General features: G+C 48.1%; 1 protein-coding gene across 1 annotated transcript in view; it reads right to left on the reverse strand.

The window, feature by feature from the left end:
• Nucleotides 1–7,256: 7,256 nt before the first annotated feature.
• The window catches only part of TSHZ3 (teashirt zinc finger homeobox 3), a 78,657-nt gene continuing 66,106 nt past the window's right edge, over nucleotides 7,257–19,807 (reverse strand). Inside the window, exon 2 of the mRNA XM_049863584.1 lies at nucleotides 7,257–12,599. Coding sequence (XP_049719541.1) covers nucleotides 9,394–12,599 — 3,206 coding nt within the window. The 3' untranslated portion in view covers nucleotides 7,257–9,393. The remainder of the gene's footprint in view (nucleotides 12,600–19,807) is intronic.

Consider the following 19,807-nt stretch of genomic DNA (forward strand, 5'->3'; position numbering starts at 1 on the left):
AACACGCTATAGTATAAAGCCCTGGAAAGAGCCATAAGTGAGAAATACTGAAAGAGAATAAAAAGCATCCTTCACTGAAAAGGCTGGGGCAATATTTTGTTTTTGATGATTCAGAAGGCACTTTTCAGCAGGAGACAAGCTATGCCATTGGCCACACCATCTCAGGTTATGGCCAGAAGGAATGCCAGTTGACGGAGCCTCTTTGTGGCTTCATACCAAGGAGAGGTGGATCCTCCACTAACTTCTCTCCCCCGCAGTCTCAAATCTTATCCATCTTCCAAGGCCCAGCTCAGGCCCTGCCTTGTCCAAGGCCTCAGCCCTGGCCAGCCCACTTCAAGTCTCAGTTTGAACTTCATAATTCTACTGTTTTCTGCCCAATCTCATTCTTAATTATACATTGTCATTTATTTGTCACTGCCCTTTTGTATATACCTGTCTCTTTTGTCCAGATTGACTCTGAACTCATTAATGGTTGGGGCATGTCTTAGGGATTTTCTTTCTTGTTCCAGGTGCTGCTGGCACAGTGTGGGCTGGGCAGCTTGCAGGTCTCATAGTCCAGCCCCCCGCAGATGAGAGCTCACCTCACAGGAATTGCGTAGAGTTTCGGGAGACCCTGTCAGTGCCTTCCCCCCCGCCCCCCCCCCCCCCCATACATGCCTCGGCACTCAGAAGCTCCTCAGACCATCTCTCAGGACGAAATCATAGGCTCCCACATTTAGGAGCTCCAGCTACTCTTGCCAAAATGGGCCACAGTAGCAAGTTTCTGCTGACCCGGAACTAGGACTTTTCCGGAGCTCTGGGGCCTTCCCCATCCTCCCTCCAATCAAAACTCTCCCCCAAAGCCTCAGGCGTCCAGCATTTCCTTCCCTGTCTCTATTGTCTCTAGGTTGGTAGAAAGAGAGGCACTGGCTTTCTGGTGGATTTTTCACATCTCTGCCTTCTTCAATCTGATTGAGAAGAACGGGCCCATCTCTTCTTGGCTTGAGGTTTTATTTTTGTTTGTTTTATTCCTGGAACAGAGCCATACAGGGGTGGGTGCAGAGGGGAAATAGAGAGCAGAGGAAGTGGCCAGCATCTGGGTACACATTTCCCCTCATAATACTAATTTTTCCAGGCAATATGCTGACCCTGTTCATAATGTTAATGTTGACAATGTTTGAGAAGGCTCTGGTGAGAAGCTGGAGAAAGTGCTGTGAAGGCAGGGCCAGCTGTGCAATGATCAGACCTTGAGAAGAGAGAAAAGGCAACCAAAGGGAGCCATGCTCCTGCCGCCACCAGCCTGACCTGAGGCCTCACCCCACTCAATACCTCTGGGAGCATCTGGGGTGCTTGGGAGCCAGGGAGCCCATGATGAAGCTAGACCCAGTGTCTACTGAAACACAGGGGGCAAATGTCACACTCCCGCTAGACCCAGGGCCCTTTTGGAGTCTGGGGACTACTTGAACAGTTGAGTGAGGTCACAGGATTCATGCTTAGCTTTTGTGTCTTTCGCCCCTTCGTGTGGAGTTGATTCCAACTCACAGCAACCCTACAGGACAGAGTAGAATGTCCCCGTAGGGTTTCCAAGGAACAGCTGTGAATTGGAACTGCCAATCTTTTGCTTAGCAGCCGAACATTTAAACACTGTGTCACCAGGGCTCCTCCGTGTCTCTACAGCTCTGAAAACAGACCACCCTTCTGGATAGACATTGGGTGGCCCTGGGCTCACCACTGCTCCTGCTGGGCCTGCTCTGTAAATGGGCCCCCAGGAATCCCAGCCACTGCTCTCCCAGGACAACTGGGAGGTGAAATAAAAAAATGGGTGACCAACCATCCTAAGCATGATGAGTCAAGGCCACAGGGCAGGATACTGGGGACACCTCAAGCTGGAACCAAGATGGGGGAAGTCATTTGCTTTCTTGGGTCTCCAAAAGTCGAAGCCTCTTCCTCCCTCTTATTACCTCAGATGGGGTACTCTGGGTACAACCCTTCCTTGAGAGAGGGTCTGAGTCTCACCTTCACTGCAGCTGCCCCTGCAATTCCATGTAACCACAGGGAGGGGAGAACTCCAGAGACCCCAGTGGAGAGGCGCCATCCCTCCGTGCCTCAAGCAGTCTCCGCGGTATGAGGGTGGGCTGAGTCTAGACAGGGCCTTGCATAGGCCACGTCTACCTGGGTCCTGCGGAAGCGGCCACACCGCAGAGTGGGTTCGCACTGCAGGGAAAGCGCCTCTCTCTTCCCCCAGCCAGATCGACGTCTTTCTGAGGCTGTCACAGCAGCCCTTCAAAGCCATCTGATGGGGATGGTGTGCATCGCACTGTCACCAACTCAGTTTTCATTAGGCGGCTGCTTCTCTGTTAGCCTAGCCAAGCAGAAGAACTCAAACACACGCACAAATTAAATCGACATCCAAACTCCACCAATATACAAAGTCATTTAAATGATATTCATTAGAGCTATGACAAGCCCTGATGAGGCTTTCAGGAGCAGGGTCCTTCAGCTTTTGCCGACTTGGTTTCGTGGTCACTGAGGCAGAACTCCGGCGACTGTACCTCCATTTTTTTTTTTTTAATCTAAGAAAATGACTCCTTCCTGACACACCTACCTCATCCTCTCTTTGCTCTCTTGGCTTGAGTTTGCTCAGCCCCGGTTTCCGGACACAGGTATTGCCACGAACCGGGGAGTCACATAAAGGAAAAGGCAGCCACTCTGACTTCTTTTTGCCATAAATGCTCCAATTAAAACAGGTTTCAGTTTCTCGTAATTTCATTTTGCTTGGCCTGGGAGATCTCTAACTCACAATTATGATCCTCATAAAAGTGTCCCTGGAATCCTGCTGCTGGGGGAAAAATGGAAGTGAAATGTTGAAATGCAGTAATTTTTAAAACTTAACCCCCCCACCCCAAATTTAAGAAGCCATTTTTTTTTAAGTCCCATTTATATATTTTAATTTTTAAAAGTGGAGGACAGACACCCTGCTGCTGCCTGGGGCTGGAGGGTGCCTGGTACAGTGTGCAAGTGTGTGCGTGCGTGTGTGTGTGGGTGTGGGTGTGGGTGTGGACCCCAAACCCCTGAGTCTGAGGGAAGGCCCACACTAGCCACAGAGACAAGCCTGGGTGTCCAAGTCTCAGGGTGGGACTCAAGCCCACAGGGGCAAAGAGAACAGGACAGGCACCATCTGACTCACTGCTAACTCAGGGCAGAGCAAGGTCACTGCCACCTCCATCAGATCTTTGGGCTCTGGGGTTTGTGGCCCAGATAAAATCCATAGCAGGGGGATTGATCAGCAAATTCATACACTGATGCCTGCACTTCAGTTTATAATTTTATGCTCAAGGTTAATTACGTGTGTCCTTGGCTTTGATCAGAGATAATAGCACGTGAGAATGTTGCCTGCGCCCATCGTGGCAAAATAAGGATTCTTGGAAACACTCATGGACTGGAAAGACACTTTCATCATCAAGGCAGGAGCTCTTAGGAAAATGCCTCGTAAATAATGGTATAGACAGCGCTGTCAGGTAGAACTTTTGGTGACAATGGAAATTTCCACATCTGTGCTGTTCAAAAAAGTAGCCCCTACCCACATGTGGCTACTGAGCAGGTGAAATGTGGCTAGTAAGATTGAGGAGCTGAATTTTTCATTTTATTTAATATAAATTGGTTTAAATTTAGGTAGCCATGTGTGGCTAGTGGTTCATTGATTGGCCAGCACAGGCTCTACAGTAAAAAACAGTGGATCCTAACTCCTGAGTTAGCTAATTGTGGATGCTCATCTCTGCAAAGGGGTCACCTTGCTTATCATCATTACCATCAGCAGTGATTTATTAAGAATATATTAGTACATGACATTACGCCATGGCGGCAGGAAAGCAGTTCCCCTGATCTTCCATCATTAGATTCAATGTTGAAAACACCTGGCTCTCTGGACCAGAGGTGGGACACTCAGATGCTGAGCCTTGAGGAGCAGCTAACTCTGATGGAAGCCACTCCTGACATCCAGAGCAATGGCCTAAGTCCCCATCAGCCTGTCTAGGCAGATGTGGACTATCAGGCCACTAACCAACAACTTGGTAAATCCATTGTATTGGCAGTGCTGGGGGTGTGGCCCCAAATCACAACCCATCAGGGTGCCCTTGCAGCCACTGCTACCCACCTGAAACAGGGGGTGCTTGCCTTTAGGATCTTCATGGGGTCACCTCCTGCCACATTCTAGAGGATGGAAAAATGGCACCTATGTGTCTTATGGAAACTCAGTCACATGAGAGAGAAATAAGCAACCTTCCTGGAAATAAAACCCTGCATTTCCTTTCTGCTCTGCACCGACACTGGGAGCCCAGCCCATGGCTGCTGCGAAGCTGCCAAACCGCCCAGGGGAAGATGGGTTTTGCCAGAGAGGCGCTCTCTTCCCGGAAGTGTTATGCTAAAGGGGCAGAGCTGGAGCCTTACCCAGGTGAGTGAGATTGTGTGGGGAGCTAACCATAGAGTATTTGGAAAGGCCCCAACATCTCCAGGGATTGCGTGCAAACGCAAGCCTGAGTACCTTTTTCATGTTCTCTGAGGTCAGCAGAAGGCTGAGAGGCATAGACGTGGCACAAGGTCCCAAGAAAAACAAATTTTCAGGTTTCCTTTTGGCAAAGAAGATTACACATGCCTACTAATAAATCCCTAGGGGGAAAAAAGGTTAGTGTTTCTATTACCAAAGAAGAACTATCTGGCAGAGTAAAAATGGTAATTTCTCCATTAGCTAAAAGGATAATAGCTATTATTTTTAAGTTAAAGTATTTATTATTACAGAGCGGTGTTGGGGTCTGGGTGTTTTCATCTTTGATTGCGTCCTATAATGCGAAGTGCATTGTACATGTGCTAAATTGTCAACGGAAGAATATGCTATTGCCATTTTCCAATTGCAAAAGAACTGAACAGATGAATTTGAAAAAAATAAAATAATTTATTTATTTTGTTAGATAAATTACACATCTCTGGAGACGGTAGTTTTAATACTGGATTTATTAAAGGCAGCTTTGCTTCCCACTACCTGGTGTCCCTCTCTTTCTTCAGGCTTCTTTCTTCAGAATTTGCCTCACAGTGGAGCATAGCTTTCCGCAGAGCTGGGCAAGTCATTGTGCCTGCCTTTCCTTTGAAGTACTTTGTCACCAAGTTTGTGGAACAGTAGGTGGTCAGGGGCCAGGGATAAAGCCCACCCTGCTGGAGTGGTCCAAACTTGAGAGGAACCCTTCCTGGGACACAGAGACCCCTGCCCGGAACCCAGCGGGGGAGGCCTCCCCAGCAAAGTACAGCCACCTGGGCACAATTGGTGGTTATGAGTATTTTTTCATTTTCCTTTTGCAGAAAGAAAACAGAACAGAGATGCCAGGGGGATTCGGGTCCTCCTCATCACCAACCTCTCTAACTCACATCCAAGATTTGGGTTAATTATAGAATTCTTACTGCCTAAAACTTAAAGATACATCACTGATATTTTTGCTCACTGTTGACTGCAGCGACTAGCTGAGATGTGGCATATTGATTTCTTGTTGTGAAGCGAGCTGTTCAAGCTCCATTTAAGATTTTCATCTTGCATGTAGCCCTGAGCATATCACAGGACCATAAATTAGTTAAACTGCACATTTATCACAAATGTTATTTTAAGATACTACGTAAATGCGATGGCTGGAAAATATACAGTAGGGCAGCAACAAGCCCGGGCTGGGGCGGGGTGAGATCGGGGTCACCCTATACACCTGTGACTAAAGCCTCCCTCACTTCTCACCACCACCTCCTCCCTGGTGGAGTCAAGTGCAGAGACTTGACTTGGATGACTTGTTCCTTCCTGCACTCAATTCTCTGCTAGCGTCCACGTAGGAGAACCACTGCATATCTGCATTAGCCTTGGAAAGCGACTTGAGTCCGCCCGTCCTATCCCAGGGTGTCGCACACGGGCACTCAGGCCCACCTGGCCTACGGATGGAGGCTCATGGAGCACTGGCCTGCTCCTCATCCTGGAAAGGGTTAGGTGAACTCAGGAGCAAATGGTCTTGCAGTGCCAAGGGGGGTGAGGCCCTAACCAGGCATGTCCCCCACACTGCATGGTTTAGGATGTTGCCATTGTGCCAAATGGGGTTTGCAGTCACAGCTGGGGCACTCAACTACCCAGTAACTAGGTCGCCCCAAAGGCAAAATGAGTATGAGCACACCTTCGCCGGCTATTACCCCAGGTGCCAAGTGAATGATTTAACCTGCTACTTACCTTAGTTGCGAATTCTCACGTCTACCCCCAAACTGAAAAAATCCTAAAGAGAATCCTGAGAGTGGGGTGAGGAGGAGATGGGTGGAGTGTTAGGTTTGTCCCCCAAACTGTAAGGGGGGGGTCCACCATCACTTGCCCAAACCCCATCTCCCTTCCAGCCACATGGGCCCTGGTGGTGACAGAAGTGTTGTCAGTTTAATCTGTTAGACACAGGACTTTGGATTCTAATAAACCGACGCTATATTTAACCTGTGAAAAATTCGAGAGTGGAAATCTGGGCTCCAGGATGTGAAGACGCAGGAGACACGGGAGGGAGGATGTCTCTGTCCCCTGGGCCAGGGTCCGGGGAGTTGGCTCCTCCAGGTAAAGGCCAACGGGGCAACGGATGACCAGAGAGTGGCCGGGTCAAGCCACAGAGGAGATGGGGGATGCCCGGGACCCAGGGGGGAAGCCCCTTCCATGAAGCCTTTGGGAAAAGCCCGCGCGTTCGCTCTCCCAGCAGGCAAAACCATAGCTTGTACAGCACTCTCGATTTGCCAAAAACCAATTTTAAACTGTAGTTGAGGTTCTCCCTACAATCCCCGAGAGAGATGGATTGCTGAGAAAAAAGAGGCGAGACAGAAATTTGGGAATCATCTTGACAAAAAGGGGCCGGGAAGAGCGGGAAGAAAAAAAAAAAAAAAAAGTAGGCGTGTTGCTGAACATCTCTGAAAGGGCTTAATTTAAATTTTTAATAAAATAGTATTTTTTTTTTTTGAGTTGAGGTGTTTTATGTATTACACAGATGTAATCCATCTCTCATTTGTATAATTCTAGGTTAGGAGGTACAGTTCTGCCTAACTGCAGGAGTGGTTTGAATACAGTAATAAAGGTATTTTACAATTTTACGTGATGTTCCCAGCGTTTTGTTGGCATGATTTGCCAGGCTAATAAAAGCTTGTGATTATCATATAAACGCTCTCCCCTCCCCCTGTATGTGGGTTTAGTCCCCCTCCCCTCCTTATCTGTGGTTCTTTGGCACAAGAGAGAGCCTGTGGACCCCAGAATTGGTCTGCCCAACTTGGCTCCCTGCTCTATTTGACAATCCTCTGTCCACAGGAAGGAGCCACCCGGCGCACAGTCTTCCAAAGATCTTTCCCCCCATCAGCCTCCTGAATGGTTCTGAGCCCTGACTTTTCTCTGCATCCACAAGGGAGACCCAGCCCCCAACCCCGCACAGGTGACAGGAGGAACTGGCGAAATTCTGCTACCCGGTCACAACATTTTATAATGTCACTTTTCCACGGAGAATCTAACCTCATGTGAATTTCTTCCTTTTCTTTTAAATCTTCCTTCCTGGGGAAAATATTCTGTTCACGCCACCCCTGAGTAAGGGCTCCCTACTCTCAAACGCCAAAGTTCACTAAAACTCCCCTGATTTACGTGCAGATTCCTACTGCCAGCACCTGGCAGAGGCAGCCACCGAGTCAGTCATAAACAGATCGCATACAATTTAATTTTAATGTGCTCGTTAGTCGTAGCACATTTCAGACATAATTGTGAATGCAACACAAAATTATAGCAAAAAGACAATTTTAATGCTGCCGTAGAAAAAAAGGGTTATATGAAGAGTCACATAATGGTGCTTCATTGTCAACAACAAAATGGGGCACAGAGTGCGATACAGTATCTGTGCTGTTTACATGCCAATATTTTATACATAGGTTCTCGTATGGTGTCAGCCGTCAGTTACTTCTGCAAATCAACTGCCAAAAATGGAGAAGAGAATCACTTGGAGAGCCGGTAACCACGGGTTACCTTTCATAAGCCTCAAGATAAAGCTGCTGCAGTGTAGGATCTTGGGAGAATAATTAGGAAGAACCAAACAGAAAGTTACCAGTCGAAATAAAAAGGCATCCTACAATATGGAACAGCAACCAAGAGGGCTTATAAAGAAGTGAAAGAGGTTGGATCACAGAACGCCTCGTGACTTCTAAGCAAAGTATTACAGTACAAACGTTTTAAAGGCTTTATCCATGTTTAGGAAATACAGTACAAGTTCTCTCTCTTTTTTTTTTTTTGTTCATTTTTTTTTCCTTTGCAAATAGACTTAACCCTTTGAGCACTGCGTTTATTTTGAGTGTTCTTTGATTTCTAATAAATACCTTTAAAAATCATGTGCAAAATAGTTATGATGCCTGCCTTGGATGCGTTTCCTGGCCTCGTTTATTCAGACTGCTGAAAACAAATGATAATACGATGCTAATAAATATGTATAATTTAAATATGAACCTCTACCAATATAGATGTACTGTATAGCAAAACAAACAATCATACTTTGCTTTCAGATAATGTTTCTGGATACTTTATAAATGCTATCTGTGGTATCTTCTGTATAATTTACAATGTTTGCTGGTAAAAAAAAAAAAAAAAAAGACCATAAACCTTAAAAAAAAAAAAGAAATATACACTATACATAGGCACAGCTTATGCCCAGAGCATAGCAGGTACGTAAAACACTGTTGCTATAGATGCAGGAAAAAAAAAAAAGTCATTTAACCACAATCACATTTTTCATAAGAGAGTCTGAAATCTATACAATATATACATCTATGTTTCAATGTGAAAATAATATTCTTTTAAATTTCAAGGCGTGTTAGACCCCTGCAGACCTGCATAAATGGAGGTTCGTATTATTAATTATAACTAAGCTGGTAAGGAGTTTAAAAAACAGAGCTTCATACATTATTATTATTTCATTTTATTTTATAACCAAATTAATGCAAAAGTGCTTCAAAGTACTCAGAGGGCTAAAGATGAAAGGGTGAGAAATGCTAGCACACTCAAGTCACATGGAAAAAGTGTGCCCGGTTTCGTTATAAATGCTTAATTAAACTGTCTGTCAATGCATGCAGCTTGAAGCATCAGAGAGATGCTCACAACTAAATCCCATTTACACAAAGTTCCAAACACTTACCACTGCATTTTAACCTTCATATTTTACCAGGAACAACAGCTGATTATGCACCTCTATTAAACACTATACAGTTATACAAAACAGTCCAGCCCAGGGGGGTTCTCTGCAGTTAAAATAAGAACGTGTGCCAAGAACAAGACGGAGGGGCCTGAAGGTGCCTTCCACAGTTTCCCTCAAAGCAACTCAGAGTCCTTTTAATCAAAAGCCAATGCTACTGCTTCTCTAGCTCGGACACATACAGAAGGTGGTCTTCCGGAGATTTCCCATGGGTTTTGCTGAGGTGAAGCTTGACAGCATGCTTGCTCGCAAAGGTCCGATTGCAAAGTTTGCACTGATAGGAGGTCCCCAGGTCCTCCTCAGGGGAGGACGTCACCAGTTTTTCTGACGGTGACTTGGTTTGTGCTATTTGATTGTTAATCTGTTCGGTGGACAGTTTGGACAAGTCCCGTAGGCGGAAACCCAGGTGAGACTCGAGATGACTGATGTACGTGGAAGGAGTCCTAATTTGTGACGCGCAGTCATTACAAAAGAACACGGGGTGGCCAGTGTCCAAGTTTTTGAGGAACTTTGTTCCACCTGTCCTTCGAAGCTGGTATTTCACATTGGCCAGCCAGTGGCTGATGGTGGTCATTGAAAGGCCGGTGAACCTGGAGATGTGCATCCGCTCCTGGGGGCTCAGGTCTGACATGATGTACTTCCCCTCGGAGGTCTGCCGCAGGCTGGCGGCAAACTGGGCCTGCAGGATCAGGAGGTGCTGGGGGTTCCAGTTTGACTGGCGGCCCTTCCTCTTCTGCGCAGGCGTCGACTCCTCAGCCTCCTCTAAAGTGGCCCCATCAATGTCAGACTTCTCGGAGATGCTGGAAGGAGTGGAGGATTTTGACGTGTGGCTCTCTGTCAAGTTCTTCAGCATATCAGATATATCTGACAAGGCATTCTCGCGTAGCGGCGAGTTTGACATGAATGATACTACGGCAGATGTCTTTGCCGTTGTCACCGTGGATGAGGAGGTTGCCGGGGATGTGGACGTGGGTGACAAAAGCACTGAACCCAAAGAGCAGCTTTTGTCACTTTTCCCTTTTGTCAAGTCTATGGGCTGGTCGTTGTTGACGTGGTAGAAATAGCGGTCGAGGTGGTCTACCTTCTTGGATTGGAGGGGCGGTGGGGTGGCCACTGCTGCCTTCTCTGCCAAGCTGTTGCTCATCTTGAAAAGCATGCTCATGGGGTCAAGGGCAGGCAGGGAGGGCTTGGCAGCCTTGCCCAGGTGAATGTTCATGACTGACTGGAGGGCACTCAAAGGGTTAACAAAAGGCTGTTCGGGCGGATGGTCAGTGATGATGGCCGTGCTGCTGCTCAGGCCACTGGTCATGGGCTTCACCAGCTCCTTGCCATTCTCCACTGGTTCTGCCGGCGGACTCCCCTCCTTGCACCCATCCCGCTGGGGGCTGGGGCTGCTCTCCTGGCTTTTGAAGCCCCCGTCACTGGCTGCCTCCATCTTGATGGGCTCACTGACTTCGCTACTGCACGGGGAGGGCGTGGCCCGCTTAGGTGGAGAAAGCTTGCCCTCTGGCTCCTTCATCTTCTCCTCAACTTTGGCAACTTTCTCTGTGACTTTTTTCACCAGCTCCTCCATGGCATGGAAGTTTGTCTTGGGCATGGGTGAGGTCTGGCTGCTGGGTGGAGAGACCAGTGTCTGGCTTTTTGTGGGAGACACAATCTCGCTGTTGCCAAACATGGGTTTCAGGGGTGTGCTTTTCCCCGATGAGCCCAGAGACAGCTTCATCATGTTGGGGAGCTGGTAGGCGGCATGGATGCTGGGGTAGCCCCCCCAGCTGGGAGTGCCATTCTGGGCCTTGTTGATTGCAGATGTCACCGTGTTTTCTAGGGACTTCAGGATATCCAGACCCCCCTTGGGACTCTCTTCTAAGTCATTTTCAGTCAGATAATGGTATTTGGAAGAGATGTCATACTTCTCTTCTTCTTCACCAGGCTTCTCCTTTTCCTTGGGTTTTTCATCAGTGACTGCTTTGTCCTTTTCCACCTCCTTCTTGACCTCCACGTTCAGTTTTGGTGAGACACTCGAAGGCGTGTTGGAGGGGGACGTGAAGGTGGTGGCTGCCAGGGGCACAGACTGCACCTTCTCATCAAGCAGGGTCGTGATGGTGGGCGTGATGGGCGTCTCCATGATGGGCTTCCCCTTCTTCATGGCTGAGTTCGTGACCTTGATGAAGTGGCCAGTCACCATCATGTGGGCCGTGAGCTCCTGCAGTGTGTCATGGGAGCTGCCACACTCCATGCACTTCAGGATCTGGGACTTGCGGGCCTCAAAGTGCCACGCATAGCTGGCCCCGTTCTGGTGGCCATACCGGTTATTTGGTGTAATGTAAGGGTTGGAGGTCTTCTGAAGTGCATCGTTCGTGTCCACCAGCACGGCTTTGGGGGTTCCGCCTGTGGAATCCGGGGAACTGGGCAGCTCCAGCTCCAGCGACGCTTTCTTCCGCGTAGCAGGGATGATTTTGGCTGCGACAGGGGTGACGGGTTCTTTCAGAGGCACTTTTTGGTAGTGTTTTGTTTTGATCATATGGACACTCAAGTCCTGCAGGGACTCAAAGGAGTGGCCGCAGTACATGCACTTTAACACCTTCTGGGCATCTTCCTTCCCTTCCATCTCCAGCAAGGAGCGTTTGCGGGGCTTGGACCACCGCTTGGGGTTGTTGTTATCGGTCTCGTGGTTGTCGTCGCGGTAATGCCCTGTCTCGTTCATGTGCACTGTCAGCTCCACCAGCGTGTCGTAGGCGGCGCTGCAGTCCTTGCAGCGGAACTTGCTGGCGCCCGTGAAGATGGAGCCGTAGAGCTTGCTGCTCTGCCGGTACAGCTGCACGGTGCTGAACAGACTGGGCTCGGGCAGCATGCGGCTCTGCGACACTTGCTGCAGAGTCTTGGCCATGGCGCTCTGGTGCCAGTCGAAGCTGCCGCTGCCACAGCTGCTGCTGCTGCTGCTGCTGCTGCTGCTGCTGCCGTTGTTCTTCTCAGAGGAAGGCTGGTGCAGGTTGAGGCTGAGGTTGGACCAGTAGGAGTTGGACAGGAAGTTGTTGTACACGGCTTTCATCTGCTCCAAGCTATCTGACACGGTCGTGTCTTCCAGTGGGACGGTGACCTCCTTCGTCTCCTCTTCGTTCTTGATGGAGCCGCTCTCAAAGTCAGCCATTCGGTCACTGGTCTCACTGATGTGTGACTCGCTGTCCATTTCGTGGCTGGAGAACTCAGCAGCCGGGGAGTTCTGGTAACTGGGGCAGGTCTTACCGAGCTCCTTCTCTGGGCACATGTATTTGGCCGAGGGCTCTCCATCTGCTGCGTTCTCCTCTGGGTCGATGTCTTCGTCCGCCAGGGCGGCAGCCTTGAGCTCATCGGAAACGTAGGCTGCCATGATAACAGGTGGGACAGCGAGACAGGCAGGACAGAAAGAAGACAGAGAGGGAGAAGGGCAGAAAGAAGAAAAGACAAAGCATTAGTAAGAGTTGATCTTACCTAGAGTATTTTCTCGGCTCTCAAGAAATGAAGGAAACTAGACAGGCACATTGGCTTGTAAAACTAAACAGTTAAAATGCGGTGTTTCTTTGGAGCAAAAAAAAAAAAAAATCTGCTCTTCAAACATAATTTGCCACCTTATTCTTCTCAAGGGGCAACAGCTTGAAATTAAAACTAAATTTGAAATTAATGAAGCACATTCTGGAGGTGGCATTCATTTCTAAAGTAATAAATTACTTGTATCAACCTCAGAGACAGCAGTTCCTGTCTGTCAATTAATATGTCTTATGCTTCTCCTACCCCTAATGCATTTCTTAACAGACAGATTCACAATTTAAATTAAGCAAGCAGTTTTTACTCATTACATTTTTTGAGACTCAATCTTCAATAAATATAAAGTACAAAAAACATCAATAACATTCTTACAAAGTAAAAAGAAAGTACATCAATTACAAGAAATTAAAAACAAGGTTTTGTGGCTTTTTTTTTTTTCCTTCTGGAAAAGCTGGTCTCATAAACGTGTAGAGAAAGTTTCGTACCAGGGATGGGTGCCATTTCTTATGGCTGGGGGGAGGAGGTAACCCACTCCCACCCAGCCCTGACCCTGTTTCCCATGCGTACATTCAGCCAGTCTTAGCCCCTCACACGCATACGTTATGCGTGCAGAAGAAGTATGTCAGAGCAAGTTGTGGACAATTGTTATGCAGGGCTCAATCCTGCTGTATAAATATATACAAGACCTTCCAGTGGACCTTACAAATGTCAAAGTGTTTGTTCTTTAGACTACTTTGTCAATATTTACTCAGCATAAGCTTCATGGGCATCCAACAGGGATCCTGTCTTTCTGGAAGCAATGCAACTGGGGATGTAATTCCAGCAAGCACTTCCTGAGTGGAGGACAGGCCCAAGCCACCGAGGATTCTAGAAGGTACACATCCAGAGATGCAGAACTGAGAGGCCACTCATGCTAACAGAAAACAGGGTGTTTTGTTTTTTTTTTTCCCATTCTCTTGCCTTCGGGGACTCAGGTTATTCTTATGAAACTCTTCTAACACTGCCATCTGGGTGGTCTTGTGAACAATTAGGTGTGGCCAGCCCTGTGCTGAGTAACAATTTTAAGGCAGAGGAAGAAGGGAGAAAAAGTTGCCTCTGCCTATCAGCTCCTAAATACCTGTTTGCTTCAGAAGACCCGTGGAGAAGTGCTTGGGTGAAAGGCATGATTGCAGCGTTTAATTGCAAGGTTGGTAAAAAACAAAACAAAATGGGAAAAAAAAAAAACCTTAGAAAATAAAGAGAAGCTTTGTTTGTAAAATTTGCGTCCATAACTTCAAAGACACGCCCCACCTCTTGCCCCAGATGAATTTCACACCAGAAAAAACAGTGAAGGGGCTCAAATACATAAGGCTCCCTTATAGCTAAACAGATTGCGATTCCTGTCAGCTTTTCCTTCCAGATCCAGTGTGATTCTTTCATTCCCAAGCCTCCCCTCTGAGCACCAAGATTAGTAAACTGACCCACAGCAGTGATGTCCCAACAGAGACGTTAGTGAACTTGGATGGAGGAGTATCCCAGACACATCCATTCGCCTCAGGGCGTTGTTGTTGATCGTTGCCGTGGAGTTGATTCCGATTCATGGCAACCCGATGTGTGCAGAGTAAAACCGCTACACAGGGTTTGCAAGGCTGTGAGCTTTCAGAAGCAGATTGCCAGGCCTGTGTTCACAAGCACCTCTGAAAGGTTTTCAACCACCAACCTGTTGGCTAGTGGAGCGCCTAACCATTTCTGCCACCCAGGTTAGAGGTAAGAATACTTCTGCTCATGTGCACACTATGAAGGAGGAGTCTTGAGCACGAGCCATGGAATGTCCTTTACCAATGCCCAGTAGAAAGCGGCTTCTCTGTCCTGTGACCTCCTCATGTCAGCTGAGGTTTGAAGTGCTGGGGTAAACCATAAGTTTGCAGCTGTCATGGATTGAACTGTGTCCCCCCCAAAATATCTGTCAACTTAGCTGGGCCACGAGTCCCGGTATTGTGTGATTATCCACCATTTTATGTGATTTTCCTATATGTTGTAAATCCCATCACTAGGGTGTGATGAGGTGGATTAGCGGCAATTATATTGATGAGGTCTATAAGATTAGGTAGTGTCTTAAGCCAATCTCTTTTGAAACATGAAATAGGAAAGAAAGAGGTGAGCAGAGAGACAGGTGACCTCACACCACTAAGAAAGAAAGCAGTGCCGGGACCTGGGGTCCCTGCGAGGAGAAGCTCCTAGTCCGGAGGAAGATTGAAGAGAAGGCCAACAGAGAGAAAGCAAGCCTTCCCCTGGAGCTGATGCCCTGAATTTGGACTTTTAGCCTACTTTTACTTTACTGTGAGGAAATAAAGTTCTCTTTGTAAAAGCCACCCGCTTGTGATATTGCTGTTACTGCAGCACTGGATGACTAAGACACAGGCGTGCACTTAGAAATGATATAAAAATGGTAAAAGGGCGCTTTCATTCTGGCCGGGGTCAAAATGAACTGGCAGGCCAGGAGAGGCACCTTTGTGTGCTACAATGAAGAATAGGAATGCACGTGCTGGAAAAGGAAAAGGAACGGGAGGAAAAAAAATCAGACTCTCTTCCACACCCTCCCTCGACTTGAAGCACACTTCTGGAAATGAAAATCATGGAAGGAAAACCCTATGGGTCACAGCAGGATTTATCCAATACAGTGCTGGGGGATGAGTCCCTTGGTCGGAAAGCACTGAAAATAAACAGTGGCTGCAACAAAGAACCGGAGCATACCAACCATCTTTAAGATGGTGCAGGACCAGGCAATGTTTCATTCTGTCGTACGTGGGGTCACCATGAGTTGGAGCTGACTTGATGGCAACTAACAATAACATCTAAAAATCTGAAGTTGAAAACTCCAATGGGGCTGGCCGGTCTGGGGAGTGGGGCAGATGAGGGTAGAATGACTTGCCTGTCTTGCTTTTTGCCACTGAAAGTTCCATGACCCCAGACACGCCTTAGGCTCAGACAAACCAGGACTGTTGGTCTCCCCAGTTGGGGTTCAGAGCGTAACAGAGGTCAGGGCACCAAGATAAGTCTGAAGGGGTAGCCTGTGGGTGAGGGGCTGGATCAGGGGAGGTGGGTTGAACTAGACGCAGTCCACTGTCTACAGAAATGCACTGGGCACCCCCACGTATAATGTTTCTATAAAAGGGACTCATTCTGAACAACCTGTCAGAGAAAGGAGAAAGAAATCCAATGGCTTGTGTCCTTACAACTGAGACTCAAGGAAAAGCCCAGGCTCCATGTGAACAGGGATAGGTACCAAAGCCCCTTCTCTCCTGTAGATGTCCCCCTGAGCCAAGGTCTGCAACATGAAACCCACAGCCTGGCCTCTTTGCTCCCCTTACTGAATGAAGTCCAGGAGAGGCAGGAATCCAAAAATGACCCCACTCATAGCCACTGTAGGAGGACACCAGGCAGCCAGAGGAAGCAGGGGGCCAATAGTTGACCTGAAAGAGCCCACTGTGACATGGACCAAAACGCCGGTCGCCATCAAGTCGATTCTGACTCACAGCAACCCCATATATGTCAGAGTAGAACTGTGCTTCATAAGGTTTTCAGTGGCTGATTTTTTGAAAGCACATTGCCAGGCCTTTCTTCTGAGGTCACTCTAAGTGGACTCGAACCTCTAACTTTTTGGTTAGCAGCCAAGTGTGTTAACTGTTTGTACCATCCAGGGACTCCTGTTGCATGGAGGCTACCAGCTAAGAGTAAAAAACTAGCTGCTTTGCTGGCCCACCTCCCACCCAGGAACAGAAGTCCCTAGAGCAAGGAGACTCCACAGGAGCTTCAATACAGCACGGGGTGGACAGCAGGCTGGCTAGCGCACCCCTCCACATACAGTATCATTTCTCTGAGCAGCTCCCACCCTGGGCGGGCCCCAATATACTCAAAGATGCTTTGAAAACTGCCTAGCAGTATCAGAATGTCATCAGTCTGATGATCAAAGGGAAATTAATATTGAAAGAAAAATAAGGCCAACTTCTCTGGTGGGAACAAAACCCAACTCTGAGGACAATTACAAAGTTCCAGAACCAAGAGAATTTGGTTCCTGGGGAGACCTGTCCCCACCCCACACCACACCACACCTGGCTGAGTCATAGTTTCTGAAGCTACTCGCAAGTACACTTAAATGTGCTAGGAACCTCACTACTATTCAGATGGCCGTCGTCTTTTCAAACCCGGCTAGGAAAAGAATTTCCATAGGTTGAGCCTAAGACTTCTACCCATTGTGCTTTGCGGTAGTTGAACTCCTCTGAGAATGTCATAACCACTCTTCATTACCGAACTTCACAAAGTTGTGATCAGGTGGAATCTGGCGCAGAGAGATGGCAGAGGGGACTGCGGGGTGGAAAGTGCTCACACATTCCACAAATGCGGAAAATGGCACAGTCACAGGCGCCAGGGCATCTCCTGCATTCTGAGCAGTACCTCTTCTTTCTCCAGGCCTCCATCGCCCCCTCTGTACAGCACAGAAGCATGGACTAAAGGTCTGCAAGGCTCTGCCTTCTCTACACGTCTGTCACTTCACGGCTTTTCTGAGGAAAGGGTAAAGGACGGAGGTGTCAACCTGTTCACTCCTGTGCATTCGCTGTGGGCACTGGTTCCTCACAGATACTGAGATACCGAGTCACTCCTTAGTCCTTTCTTCCTCTGGACTGAACCTAATGAGCGATGCCCCTGGCTGGATGGAAGGAAGAAGTTCCAGGCACTCGGACAGTGAATGCCCGGGATCAAGCAAGGAGGGGAGGGCTGGATGTCTCCAGTCACTGACTACGAGGACACTGAAAGGTCAAGTAGCTGGTGGGCAGGTCTGGATAAAAAGCCTTCAGTGGTCTCTCCGCTGGGGGCCGCTGTCCACGCAGGGACCTGACGATTAATTGTGCGTGGCCTTGGGCAGCTCTGCCATCATCTCGCACAGTTATTTGAACCCTTTGTTGCTATTTAACTGTCAGCATGCTCTTGTCTTCTGAATTCTCTGAGGGCAAGGGACCAGTCTCCTATTCTCCACAGTCTTGCACATAGTAGGCAAGCAATCCACACTCGCTGTCTCATTTGAAAAGAGGCTAATTTGAGGCCACTATGTTAGCCTTTGTAACAGGATCTGTCCCTTCTCCCTGTTCCCACTGATGTAATGCCAGCCTGGTCCAGGGACCAGTGCCTCTCACCCCTCCTATATGAACTCACTGAGTCCAGCCCCTTCAACCTGTTCTCAACACATTACCAACGGGGATCATTATAAAACAGTGGGCTAGTCATGTCACCCCCCCCAACCCCCTAACACCCTCAGTGACTTCCTATCAGGCTTGGAAGAAAGTCCAAATTCCTCAAAGTGGCCCAAAGGTCCTCCACCATCTCACCCCTTCTTCCTCTCCAGCCTTTCTCAGTTTCTAGAATGTTTCCAGATCCCTCATGCCTCTCTTTCCCCTGCTGCCTTCATTCTGGAAAGCCCAGAGCATATGCAGAGAAGGGTAGGGTGGCCCAATCTACCACTCCCCAAGACACAGGTGAAAGTCAATTTGGGGGGGGTAGAGGGGCTTCTCTGACCCCACCTTTTGTCTTCTGAGCATCCTCACCTTTCCCGTTACAAGGCACACCCCTGAAATTACCTGCTTATAGCTAGACATTCCAGCAGACTTTAAGGCCAGGTTCCTTGATATCTGCTACAACCCTAATGTCTGGACCAGAGTGGCCAGCCACTCAGTAAATATCTGTGGAATAAATGAATTAATCAGTGGATATCGTACATGACTTCTTCAAACGTCTTAAATAGTTGCCAAAACATCTCATATACATCCAGACTCTGGTCAAGCCCCAGAGCAAAGCAGAAGTGTTAGCGTCTGAACCTATATCCACTCAGGGTAGAGTCTCTCTGGGCATGGCTAGCAGTATATTCACAGTGCCACATCATGAGGGTGGGCTTCTAGGTGGGAAGGAGAAGGGCAGGAAACATCCCAGTTGGTGGTCCCATCAAGCTGGAGCCATCCCACACCCAAACACCCCTCTTCAAGGACACATCCTCTAGCCTTTTCTCTTAGACAATAAAACAGAACCCTTTGCTGCTAGCTCCAATAGCAGAGGCAGATCAGCTGTGAGGGGGAGGGAGCTCTCACTCACACCAAACCAGCAGCTGCAAAAGGTGCAAAGGAATAGGCAGGAGCAGAGACTAGCAAATGAGGGGCTGGCTGGGGGACCTGCATTTCGGTTTTCCCCAAATCACTCTGTTGAAAAGTTCCTTCTCACAATGGGTGCTTGCAGAACTGCTGTCACTGCTCCCCTACGTCAACCTCCAATTCCCTGCCCCTCAAACGAAGAGCAAGTGCTCAAAACAGCAAGACAGCAATGGGTCTCTGGAGAACCTAATGCCAAGGACACATTTTCAGACAATGGGATGAACCAGAGGACTTGGCACGAGTGGAACTAACTGGGACTTTTGGGTAGAGATGCACATTCATGAGAAATAAAATCTCCCAAACTTACAAAAGCTTTCTACAAAGTTTTCTAGCCTAACGTCCTCAGGAAAAAAAAAAGTAATGAAAAAACAATTCTAAATAATATGTGGATGGTGTGTACTAAACACTTTGGTATGTATTGCATTTGATCCTCTCCATGGTCTTTTTTTTTTTTTTTTTATGGTCTTGGGAAGCGGATAATTAAAAGATCCCACTTTGCAGATAAGAAAACTGGAGTTCCAATAAGTTAAATGGGAGACTTGCACTTAGAGGCCTCTTCTCACCCCCAGTCCTCTGCTGGGAGCCCTCAGGATAGTCAGTGGAGTAGAAAGGGGATTTGACTCTATTCTGGAGGCCCATGCTCCAGGTCCCAGAGTCAGGGAATCACCCAGAAGGAGTACGGGAGTGCCTGCATGCTCCTGGGATGTGGTGTGGGCTGCCAAGACAGAGCCTTCACTGACTCCTTCAGTGGGATTCCAGACCTGCTCCTCCAGGAGGGTCCTGAGTACCTTCTCATGGCTCCTGCATGCCTTCCATGAAGTGAACACGGGGACCATGGATGTGTCTAAGGAGGGCAGAGCTGACCCGCTG

This window comes from Elephas maximus, chromosome 21 (genome assembly GCF_024166365.1).
Source record: "Elephas maximus indicus isolate mEleMax1 chromosome 21, mEleMax1 primary haplotype, whole genome shotgun sequence".
NCBI lineage: Eukaryota > Metazoa > Chordata > Mammalia > Proboscidea > Elephantidae > Elephas > Elephas maximus.